The sequence below is a fragment of the Callorhinchus milii genome, unplaced genomic scaffold (assembly GCF_018977255.1).
Source record: "Callorhinchus milii isolate IMCB2004 unplaced genomic scaffold, IMCB_Cmil_1.0 Scaffold26, whole genome shotgun sequence".
NCBI classification, from domain to species: domain Eukaryota; kingdom Metazoa; phylum Chordata; class Chondrichthyes; order Chimaeriformes; family Callorhinchidae; genus Callorhinchus; species Callorhinchus milii.
The window spans coordinates 2,698,447-2,711,263 of record NW_024704767.1 but is presented as its reverse complement, the minus strand read 5'-3'; the positions used below and the strand labels follow the sequence as shown (position 1 = coordinate 2,711,263).

At 36.6% G+C, this 12,817-nt stretch overlaps 1 protein-coding gene across 1 annotated transcript; it reads right to left on the bottom strand.

Moving 5' to 3' along the window:
• Window positions 1-894: 894 nt before the first annotated feature.
• LOC103187286 (cation channel sperm-associated protein 2) lies at window positions 895-12,675 on the bottom strand. The gene is made up of 13 exons (XM_042344025.1): window positions 12,439-12,675; window positions 10,800-10,942; window positions 9,479-9,642; window positions 7,260-7,433; window positions 6,591-6,659; window positions 5,929-6,101; window positions 5,141-5,302; window positions 4,096-4,220; window positions 3,538-3,716; window positions 2,784-2,883; window positions 1,558-1,661; window positions 1,098-1,256; window positions 895-960 (listed from the first exon to the last, which is right to left on the bottom strand). Exons 2-13 carry the CDS (start codon window positions 10,853-10,855, stop codon window positions 929-931), a joined length of 1,497 nt encoding a protein of 498 aa, XP_042199959.1. The 5' UTR covers window positions 10,856-10,942; window positions 12,439-12,675; the 3' UTR covers window positions 895-928.
• Between the last annotated feature and the right edge of the window lie 142 nt (window positions 12,676-12,817).

The window sequence follows — 12,817 nt, the reverse complement described above, 5'->3', positions numbered from 1 at the left end:
CGGCAGCCAATTGCGCACAGCAATGTCCCACAAACAGTCGTAGATTGAAAATGACCAATTTATTATTGTTTTTTTGTTTTTTTGGAGGGATTATTATTAGGCTCTGTGTGCAGTAAGGAAACTTGCCCAAGGTTTTGCCCTCTGCCTGGAATTGAACTCAGGTCTCTCACTTGCAAAGCGAGTGCTCTAACCACTGAGCTACAGGACTCCACATAGTACTACCAATAATAATCCTTGCATTTATACAGCGCCTTATCACGTCTTCGAGACGTCTCACAGCGCTTCACAGGATATGCTGTAAAGTGAATTGACTGTATATTTTGTGAGCGAAAAGCAGCAGCCAATTGCGCACAGCGGTGCCTCACAAAACAGTCGTGGATTGAGTGAACAAATGGTTATTATTGTTATTTTTTTTAAAAATGCAACTTGAAGTTGTTATTTTGTGTCCTGGTCAACAATGTCTCAAATATAATAGGCCATTCACAAAGTGCACAATCATTGCGCTTTACAGTAAACCCTGTGAGGCATTTTCAGACATCCTTCAGATGCAAAAGCCACTCTTATCAAATGTAACGATTATTATTGTTGTTATTTCCTCACTTTAGTTTATAATTTTGCAATTCAATGACATGCAATTTGTGATTTCCTTTGTTTTCCCAGTTATACATAATCTGGCTTTATGTACAATTTATACAACATAATAGCTGGAAATATATGTTACAGTATAAGGAACAATCAGAAAAGTAAGGCAAAATTAATAATCATAATCAAAATGAAACTGACCCCAGATGTTATAAAGCATAATTCTGAAATGATTTTATTACATCATTGGTAATAACGTATTTACTTGACAAACATGAGTGCTTAACAAGCAATGAATTCTATATTCTTCTATATTTAGTTTGAATGAATGGATGTTGAAATCTTCTTATACATCGTGCATGTTCAGTAAGCATTGAGCTGCGGAAAAGAAAAATATATGTGGTCAGCTCTGAGACATTATCCAATGTGAAGGGTGCTATCTAAACGCAATCAGTTGTGATTGTTTAATACATTGATTGCATGACTTGTGTGATATAGCTTCATTTATAGCTTACCAGCCAGGTCTTGCAGTTTATTACGCTCCTCCAAGTTGTATTGAAGTTGTTCCAGAAGTTCGTAGTAACGGAACAGGGAATCTCTTGGCCAGGTCACCTTCTCAGATCCCCGATGAGATTTAAGCAGCTGTATATTTTTATAAGCTTGACTCTCCCATTCTGTATAGAAGGCAAACCAGAATATTTTCAATATTTGATGGTGTTGCTACCTAACAGTTCACACTCTACTTGAATAGGGACCCAGATTTGGGTAGGGATCCAGGATGCTGCGGGGGGGTTAGGTGGGGTTGAGTGCGACGTAAGTTCCCATTTGAGGAACATGATTTGGTTTAAGTTGACTTGGTGGGGACGACCTCGCTCACCAAAGAAATTATATGATACAGTTCAGTGTATTTTGAAACCTTTAAAGGAAATATTGTAAAACTATTAAATATGATATTCAGCAAACACTTTTTCTTACTTGTATTTGATTTCATATGAGAATTATCAGTTAGATGAGGTGAGGTGCCGGGAGGTATACTTTCTTGTTCAGTGGCACTTACATCTGAATCTCCTTGTATTTCTCTGTATAGAAAGAAGCAGAAATTTTAAAGTACTGGATATACTCTTAACATTAGATAGTGGAGAGTCTCGCTGTTTGTTTTGAAATTTATTGTCATTAGTTCACTCAAAGTTAAAATAATATAATCTTGACATGTGATATAATGCCTCATGACATCAAAACATCTCAAAGCACTTCACTGAGTTTTCAGTAAAGTGTAGTAATTGTGGATTTCTAGGCAAACACAGCAGCTGACTGCTGGCCAAGAGAAATCCCTTCTCTTATTGAATAGTGCAATGGGATCTTTAATGTCCACATGAATAGGCAGGTGGACCTCAGTTTAACATCTCATCCGAAGGGCGGCCCTTATGACAATGCATCACACCCCCAGTGCTGCACTGGAGTGCCAGCCTAAACAATGAGTAGTATTTTTTAATCTCATTGCATCTCATGATAATCTATTAATTAAGTACTATCTATTAATACAGTCTCTCTTAAATAACAATGGCAAAAACTCACAATTTGTTTATATTGGACTGGTCCTCCTTCAGGATGTTTGCTGACTCAATCTCCTGAAATGGGTGGGGAGAGGGGGAATAGTGACAATATTATAATGACATTTTTATCATTACACATTTGTAATTTTATATGAAGCTCTAAAATTTTTCTCCCTCAAGGAAACCAGTAGAAACTGTGACGGAGTGACATGTTCTCCAATCTTTTCTATATTGTACAAGGAATCAGACAAAACTTACTCAAGACTCAAGCATCTCTCACGCTGAGCTGAAAAGTCCCAATGTGGGCCTTGAACCCACAGCTTTCTGACTCAGAAGCAAAGTGCTACCAATTGAGCCAGGTTGACATTTGTTGGTGCAGGTGACACAAATTAGCATAGTGAATCCAGGTTGGGAATAATTTGTTTTAGATCCCACTGCCTTACTGAGGCCAAGGTAAAGAAGCAAGCAATATATTTGGTCAGACCTAATTTGGAGTACAATATTGTAATTAGTTTCGGATACCCCATCTCAGGAAGGATATAATAGCAAGGACAATCACCCAAACAAATATCTGCTGTATGCTGTTATATTATTTGATCTATACTGTAAATAGTTTATCATTGCCTAGACTATAACTTTATCTCCTACCTTTGGATCAGCTGTACTTTAAAATAATCTGCTTTCTTTAGAATTTCCATTTGCTGAATTTGTACTGAAAGTTCAGCCCTTATGCTCTGAAAATTGCTCACTGTGAAATGAAAGTTTTAAATTTTTTTTGAAAGTACTGGCATTCAAATCTTGAAACGATGATGCAGAACAAGAAATTTACACGTTAATATTTAACGATGTAGGTGGTGTGGTTCTGGTTTTCTGGGTGGGTGGGGGGGAATTAGAAAATCTGACATTTTACTGTTTTGTAATGCACACTCTATCTAGTGTCCTTGGCTCTTGCCAACCTGTGCCTAATACTTTCTGGAATTAGGGAACCAGCATGTGTCCCTCCAGGGAGAGAATGGTATTGGGTTTCTGCATGTGTCAGATAAACAAGTGACCAAAAAGAAAAATGAAGAGTAACTAATGGGTAATATGGATTGCACAACTCATTGCTTCACAATCTGGTGTTTATCCACTGGTAAATCAGAGGATAAAAGGAATCGCTTTTTTTACAAAAACGTATTGTCCCCACGAAGAAAGGACTTGAGTCGTTAGACCTTGTTATTGTTAAATGGGTATTAAATCAAATAAAACACAGTGCACAGCTATGACACTTTGGAAATGCTCTAATAAAGAGCTGCTCCTTGCGTAAAGCTTAAACTGATCATTTAGTTCTGAAGAATCTTGACATGATTTGTTTTCAACATGGTAGCACTTGACTGAAAAGATAAATCAATGTTTTGCTCACCCATTATCCCTACCATAATGTTTCTGAATATGAAGGAGCCAATCAGGATCCATACAATAATATAGACACCGGTTGAAAATGCGTCCACCTCTTTCACTCGCCACACATCATTAAGAAGTGCGTACCAGTGATCCAATGTAAACAGCTGAAAGAGGGTTTGTAATGCGTTCATGATACCACTGTCAAAAAAAAAAAATTTTTTTAACCACATTATATTCCCAAAGAGAGAGAAAAATATAGTTTCTGTTTTTCTTCCCCAATTTGGAATTTAATTTGTGTTTAAAACCTGCAGGAGAGCAGCTTCCAAATTAAGACTGAATTTAACAATTTTAAGACAATATTGTAGAAGAAGACAAATACGCGCTAACATGTTAACTTCTGTGTCTCTTACATCCCAAAACTAAAGCTTTGTGAAGGTACATTGATTGTTGCAAATCTGTTTTATAATGGCTGCTTTTTCCAGCTGTTTTACAGAGAAACCAGCCCTACATGGTGGGTTCATTCTTCTTGCAATACAGAACCAATGCTGTTCTTTACATTTCTGGAAAATTAAATTACCTAAATGCTTCACGATACATAAGTGTTGAATCATCAGATTTTGTATAGCTAATGAAAAGCTTCACTCCACCAACTGCAAAAACGTAAGCAAACAGCAATACCAACACCAAAATAAATGTCATTGCCTAGAAAGAACAAAAAAGTTTATTGCTAATTTGCAACACACAACCACACAGTTCAGTAATAATAACCCTTGCATTTGATATAGCGTCTTATCACATCGTTGAGATGTCTCAAAGCTTTTCGCAGGATATACTGTAAAGTTGAGTTAGAGATTAAGCCATGATCTAAGTAAATAGCCATGGAGTGAGTGACCAATTTCATTTGGGGGATTGTTGGGAAGAATACCAGGAGAAACCCTCCTAGTTTCTAACAGTGCCACGAGATCTTTAACAGCCACCTGAACAGGCAGACGGGACCTCAGTTTTAACATTGCATCCGAAAGATGGCACCTCCAACAATGCAACACTCTATTGGAGTTTCAACTTAGAATATGTGAGTTCAAGTCCCGACGTAGGATCTTCCATTCAGTATATTCCTTTCAGTATTGTATTCATTGTGAATTGCTATGAAATCATTTGTATACAAATGGGGTAAATTTATGCAAAGCAACAAATGATATTAAATGTAATATTAATTAATATATACTGAGCCTAATCCTGTTAAATTCTACATACAAATTGTTCAGTCCAGTGGATGATCTTGTAAAAGCTATAAGTATGCATACATACATTAGAATATACAGCTCAAAAACAGGCCATTCGGCCCAACTGGTCTATGCCGGTGTTTATGCTCCACATGAGCCTCCTCCTGCCCTTCCTCAACTAAGCCTTCAAGCATATGCTTCTATTCCTTTCTTCCTCATGTACCTATTTAGCTTTCCCTTAAATACATCTATTCTATTTGCCTCAACAACTCCTTGTGGTAGCATGTTCCAGAGCTTTGAAAACTTATATTTGGTCCATTCTTTTTATAAGGAAAATAAATGCAAGATTGTTAAATTCTCATGACTTAGATAAGTTGTGTACAGTTTTTATTAATTTACCTTAAAGGCTTTTGAAATAGCCAACAATATAAGTCGCACTTGATGACATCTTTCCATCTTCTTCAAATACCGGAAAATCCTCAAGGTTCGAAAAACTTTTAAAAAAAAGATATTAATCCCGATCGTCACCTGTGCTCTAAAGATGATGTCTGGTACTATAGACTGGATAATCAAAGAAAAACATAAGAATTAGATAAATGTATTTGAACAACATGACTATAAAATAATTTGTTAAAGCAAATGTTTTTTAAAAAAGTGCAAATATTAAAAAGGTTGTAATTGCTGGGATATAAAAAGATTATTTTATGAACATACTTTGACGTAATTTATTACTTCAATTAACATTTTAACACAAAAGAGCACAGTAGGAAAAGTCATCAGTAGAACTTCCACGGCACAGAAATTATTTTGCTCAATTAAAAAGAATTTAGGCCATTTAAAATCACCTTAATTAAGTCTGCTGCTCCATAATGCACTTGGGATGCATTTTATACATTTCACCTTCTAAATTTTATGGTCACCAGACATATTGGTAGACCAAAATTCACCCCTTATGTAGAAGGCCTACTTCAAAAGTAGCTGGCACTAAAATACCAATAACCGAATGCTTAAATTACCCACTTGTTAACAATATAATGTGTCAAGGTTGATCAGTAAAATAGTAGTTTTTTTGTGAAGTTTTTTTTATAAAAACATAACATAATGATTGCTATTTTAGTATATCTAATTCTGTATCTAAGTAAGCAGATTATATTTCTGTTTGAAAATATATTTCTTGCGATCCTTACCAGAAGTAAAACGAACAAGTCAAATATATTCCACCGATTTGTCCAAAACTTGGGGAAATCATCAAGCCACCTGAGTATGACTTCAGACAGCAAAAATGAAAAGATGCTCCAATCAATGACTTGCAATATTGTCTTCATGGCACTGAATTTTGGATGTGATTTGTCAGAGACGTCTGAGAAAATATTATGTATCATTGACTAAAAATGTCTGCAAATCAACTCACAGTTCCCATTTGATAAGTGTCCGTTGCACAAATTACATTAATAGCCTTTTTAATATTATGCTGTTTATAATAATAACGACAATATATTTTAGCAGCATACTTTCACAAAAAAATAAATCTTTCATATCTTTCATGTATGAGCCTGAATAATGACCACGAGTAGGCTATTTGATCACGAGGATCATTATAGCCAAACCAAATTTGGAATCAAATTAGAAACTAACTCAGGTCTCATCCCCACCCCAAAGGAGGATCATTGTTTTTCATTTTAATAATAAGCATTATATCTTCCATACACACATATATATAGTTTGTTTAAGGCGGACCCAATTATAATACAAGACTGATTAAGCAGTTGTCAAGCTGCCTTGTCATTTCTTTATTACATATTCTATAGTACCATTCTCATGATATGCACTAAGGGAAGATGAATCTTACCTGCTTCTAAGGCAAATACAATTGTGTTAATGATAATGAGATATAGAATAAGGTTCTTGAAAATGTAGCCTAGTTGACTTTGATCAGGAAAACATGTGCCATATTTTTGACCCTAAGATGATTAATAATTTGAATGGTATTAAAAACATCACTATATTAAAGATATTGTTTTATCAAGAATTACATTTAAGGAGATAGTATTAAAGGAACATTAAATATTACTATTAAATCATAGTTGCTGCGGAAATAATGCAAATGCACTTACTATTCAGCCTGTGCAGGCTCTTTATTTAATTCAATTCTATACTTTATTGATGAACATACATACACCATCATACGGTCTCTGACCTTTTGGAATTGTTTTTACTCCCTCTCCTCTTGATGTGTTCTGTTATATCGTGACTTCCTCTTTTATCTTCCTTATATTATTGCTCCTTTTTCCCCAATGCTTCCTTCCCTTTCTGCTTCTTTATCTTTTTCTTTTTTCCATTCCCCCTCCACTACTATATTAGTCTCAGCACTCCCCACTGCACTAGTTACCCACTGAGCAAGGACAATTATTGCAGCCCTGTTTGTGGCTATGAGGAATAATTACATAACTAGGACTCTTCTGCCTCTCCTGAGCGTTCAATAAATTATAAGGATTGACAACAAGTCTGAGAAGGATACTCTGTAAGATCCAGTGAGCGCACATGTTGAGTGGTGGATACTTCACATAACGGTTCTGAAGACGATTTATTTTTCTTTGTTTTAGAATGTCACTTGTTAATCTGACTGGATTAAAATCAAAACGCACCAACTGCAGAGGATCTTCAACCATCAGCTGATTCAATATTCTTGGATCTGCATAGATAATGTATCAAACAATGGTTCACTATCTTCATTGATTTCATTCCTGTTTAAAATGTTTACATATTTTCAACAAATGTCTTTCAGAATTTTTTTTCAGATCTGAATTGTCAGATCAGACTGAAATCATGTGTTGCATTGTGAAGGTATTTACAAAACTCTTTGACAGTGACAGCACCAAATACTAATGAGATCGTACCATTGGGATGGGCATCTGTGAGCAAAGTGGCCTTTTCCTTTTGTTCGTATTAAGAGAATTTAAGAGGCCTTCTTGTGCTCACTATCTATACGAATCATCATAACTCATTCGATTATATCTGAGGCTTGACATCACTTCATGCGACATTTCTTAAGAAAATGAAATCAGTAATTGGCGAAATTCAAGAGATCCAGGAAAACACACACATCTCCTGAATCCAATAGTACTAAAGATAGATCTCAGCTTTCCCAATTTTAGGTGTCACATTCCCGAGTATGCAGTCCTTAGAATTCAAATTGGGTGATCACACAATGTCAGTGCTCCCAAGTCACATTTTTTTGCAATGTTATAGGTGCTATATCAAATGCATCACCATTGATTTTTTTAAAAAAATACTACTTTAATGGGGAGTGTCCTACTTTACATGTTGTGTAATGATATAACATATCCACCATGAGTAAACACTTGAAACTTGCACTTTGTACACCGAGGCTTAGGAAAACAAAACACTGCCCTTTAACTCATCCAACATGCCTCATCTCAGTGGCACGTTGTGCTGAATAAAAAAACAGCAGAGAATTGCACTTACAGCGATTTTTTTATTTTGTTGCTGCCAAGTATGCAGTTCCCTGCAAAAACCAGCAATAAAAGGGCAGTAATTTCAGTTGGTGAAATCCCTTCAAGTTTCATTATTAAGGCCTTATTAAAGGCACTCGACAAAATTCCCAAATTTAAAAAGTTATATTGTAGGGTGTTTGTTAGGCCAGCATAACCTGGTTTACTCAGATTATGGCTGTGAAATTGATACAAAGCAGCAATAACAGTTGGCTTGTGTTTTTCTCCTAGCTGAGGAGGAATAAGTGAATTACAATACATTTTACATTTATATAGCGGCTTTCATGTCAGCAGGACATCTCAAAGCACTTAACGTCTCTTGATGAATTCAATCTGAAATCTACAGAACGTAGAAAACGTTAATGATTCCATGGCAATATAATAATAATAATAGTAATAATAATCCTTGCATTTGATATAGCGCTTTTCACGTCGGGGGGATGTCCCAAAGTGCTTCACAGAACACACTGTAAAGTGAATTGACTGTATATTTGTGGGCGAACGCGGCAGCCAATCGCGCACAGCAATGTCCCACAAACAGTCGTAGATTGAAAATGACCAATTTATTATTGTTTTTGGTTTTGGAGGGATTATTATTAGGCTCTGTGTGGAGTAAGGAAACTTGCCCAAGGTTTCGCCCTGCGTGGAATTGAACTCAGGTCTCTCGTTTGTAAAGCGAGTGCTCTAACCACTGAGCTACAGGACTCCACAAATCTGAAAGGAAAATCAGTGTGATGGCAAAATAAATCTAGATAAATAGATTATTTGTATTTATGTAATAATAACAACAATCCTTCTGTTTGATGTTAGTGGGTTCTAGCTGGTGCAAATAGTTGCTATGTTTGCTTGAACACTACATCTTTCAGATGCTCTGCAGTGTGAAGCGTTCTGTGACATCTTCCCAATATGCAAGACATTATATAAATTTAAATTGTATTATACTGACCTGATAAGTCACTATACAAAACGCAAGTTCAATGTTATTCCTAGTTATGCTGCTGTAACTGTAGTTTCATTAAATTCACCATTACAGAATTTCAGGCGCTAGTTCAATACTAAATTTATTTTGAATAAGCCATTAGCTTACCTGTTTTCCTATGTCTTTTATCTACAGCTCAACCTCATATATCAAATTGCAAAAAGACACCAGTGCATAGATTTATTGCTTATCAAATGCATGGCAATTATTTTAGACAACCAGAATAAATTTTGTCAAATACATTACCTTTAATATCACCCATGTTATATTTGGGATCATTGATGACTAGTCCTTGTAAATGATCCAACAGATTAAAATCTTGAATGAGTTTTGATCGAATAACTTCAGCCAGATGGTTGTCCTTTGAATGCACATAACTATCCTTCTTGTCATCATACATTTGTTCAGAGCTTTTAAAAAGAATTAGAATACATTTGCTATAAAGTGTAAGGTTCAAGTTTAACACTGTGGCTACGTCTTCACGAGACACATTCTAAATTTTAACATTACTAATGTTTAACCAACGAGCTAAATGCACAGTAAAGGTTTTGAAAAGCGTATGTTTCATTTACCCCACAAATGATTTTTTCACCTTGCTGTTTATAAATCTTATAAATTCCATGCAGTCAAATTATTGACAGGAGTTATTTTGGCACAGTATTCTTTATAAATTAATACCATCATCAAATGTTATCACTTTTTTGATCATTCACGAAATACAGTGGTATTATTTGAGTGGGATTTGGAGTTAAATTTACAAATGAGAGAATTGTAGCATCTCTGAACTTCACAACAATGGTAGAGATTTTACATCAACAACAGCTATTTCTTCTTTCTTGACCATACCACCCATTTAGAAGAGAATATGTCTGAATACCTAATGGCTATACTGTATATCTTTGGAGTTTTTTTTCTTATACATCATGAAAGGCAAAAGCATTCTCTGAACAATAACTATAAACCACATTTGACGATGCTGCTTACCTTGTTTTTCCTCACACTGGATTTCTATAGGCATTAACTAATAATCTTTGTCCTGTTCTGTCATTTTCAGTTTAAAAATGTTTTTAAAAAACATGTATTATCCCCTGGATTGAGTTCTAAGATTATATTTTATCATAAATCCTAATTTTTTACTGCTCTCTCTGAACTGCTAACAGGTGCCAAGGCTGCCTCTTTACAATAAGAATTTGATTTAGTTTTGAAAGTGGAATCCAGAAAGATATTCACTATCTTTGTCACAGTAACTGCTCTGATGTCACAGTGACTTTGACATGACAGTGTCATTGTCTTTCGTATTTTTCTTCTTAATATCAGTCCCAATATCAACAACAAAAGATTTGCAAAAAATGATCATGTTTAAAATAGTTTACAATAGTTTATTAGCTTTACATAAAAAAATGTTCTTGAGCAGTTATGGTTTGCTAGCCCCACTGAATTGTGTGCTCCATGTTTTATAAAATGGATTGGAGCCATCAACAGGGCATAAGACCTATTCTATTTACTATGTCATGTATAATGCAAGAGTATACTGAACATTGAAGTGCTAGTGAATGAACAAATATACCTTCTGATAGCAGTTTTCACCGTGTTGTTTGAACGTTTTTGCTGCTTCACCTTCATAGGCCATCATCACTACTCCATCTCTACTGCCTTTCCAGAGATCAGCTGAAAGATACTGTATGTAGTCCTGATGTTTAAGCATGACTGCTAAAAGGAATGAGACGACAATCGTGCAAAATGGAGCAATTTCTCTTTAATTTTATATTGACCCCATTCCCATGCACATCATTTTTTCACAAAAATGGCTTTTATACTACACTATTTGTCATGAAAAGTTGCAAGCTGCCCAGGAAGATTTGCGGGTGAATTGCTGGATCCCTGCTGCTGAAACCATTTCGGGCCAAACTAAACCTTTTATGTCTGAATCAATAACAACTGAAACAGTCTTACGGAGCTGTAAAATAACAACGTAGGCCATCTCATATTCAAACTGCCTATATACCAATAGTATAAAGAATTGTGTGACTTCCTTTTCCATCAATTTGAGTGGTATCCAAGTAGATTCATTTATTTCTAATTTGTGATAACCGAAAATTACTTATGCAAAGTTGAAAGATGATGTTACAAATCCTGAGAGGGAGTTGATAGGGAATGAGACAAAGTAAAAGTTGGGCAAAAACAAACGCTATTTTATTTGGCATTTTCCTGCGCAAAATAAGTCTACAATGTTGCTAATTTATTTGGCCATACTTATGCACAGATATCGTTTTTGTATTCTCCCACCAAAACAATTATTTTGTTGCTTATAAAGTCGAAAAATGACATAAGAGTACAATGCAACAATAACAATTCATAATTATATAGCGGAATGATGGATAAAGTACTTCACATGAAGCCCGAGTATCCAGTCGGAGTCGCTGTGTGGGGAGATAAGATGAAGAGAAAGGGATAAGTGACCGAAAGTACAGTCGAAAAGATGTTTTAGGTCAGATTTTGAAGGGAAGTGGGCAGCAAGGCAGAGGGACTCTGGGTGCAATAAGGCTCTATATCAAATGCAAGAATTATTGTTGTTATTAATTCACTAGTGTGCAGAGTTCTGGATGGTCTGCAGCTTGTGTAGGGAAGAGCTGTGTGTGAGCATGTGGGTGGAGGCTCCCAATTAAAATTGAGTGGGTCACTTCATGAGTTTGTGGGACGCTATTGTGTGCAAATTGGCTGCCGGATCGACCTACAAAACACACAAACTGCCACAATTTCACAGCAAAACCCTGCACAGGCGCTTCGAGACGTCGTCACCTGGGTGCGAAAAAGCGCTGTACTCGAATGTAAAGATTACTGGGCTTTTTACATTATAATAATAATCCTTGCACTTGATATACCACTTTTCACTTCTTCTAGACGTCTCACAGCGCTTCACAGAATATACTGTAAAAGTGAATTGACTGTATATTTGTGGGCGAACGCGGCAGCCATTTGCACACAGCAATGTCCCACAAACAGTCGTAGATTGAAAATGACCAATTTTTATTATTGTTTTTGGTTTTGGAGGGATTATTATTAGGCTCTGTGTGGAGTAACGAAACTTGCCCAAGGTTCTCGCCCTGACCTGCCTGGAATTGACATATAATGACATAGAGTCTCTCGCTTGCAAAGCGAGCGCTCTAACCCCTGAGCTACAGGACTCCACGTATCCATTTACGTACCAAGAGTAGTAACAACAACAACAATCCTTGCATTCGACACGGCGCGACCTCACGTCTGCCAGACGTCTCGAAGTGGCGGGCGCAGAATAAATCGGCCGCGAGGCGAACTGACCGCGCGGGCGAAAGTGCGAGCCCGTAAATAGAGAGAGAAAAAAAAAACCACGAAGAGCTGCGGTCCAAGTTTTAACTCGAGGCACAAACTTTGCCGGGTTTTGGTCCAGGACCCCCCCCAAACCCCCACCCACCTCCCTCACACCCCCCAATCCCCACCCACCCACCTCCCTCACACCCCCCAACCCCACCCACCCACCCACCTCCCTCACACCCCCCCCAACCCCCACCCACCTCCCTCACACCCCACCACCCCCAGACCCCCACC

Coding starts and splice junctions, on each gene's coding strand:
- LOC103187286 (XM_042344025.1), bottom strand. CDS start 10,855: ATGAAGGTGAAGCAGCAAAAACGTTCAAACAACACGGTGAAAACTGCT. Junction 3,717..4,095: donor ATGTATCGTGAAGCATTTAG/GTAATTTAATTT, acceptor TTTTTTTGACAG/TGGTATCATGAACGCATTAC. Junction 2,884..3,537: donor CATTATGGTAGGGATAATGG/GTGAGCAAAACA, acceptor TTCATTTCACAG/TGAGCAATTTTCAGAGCATA.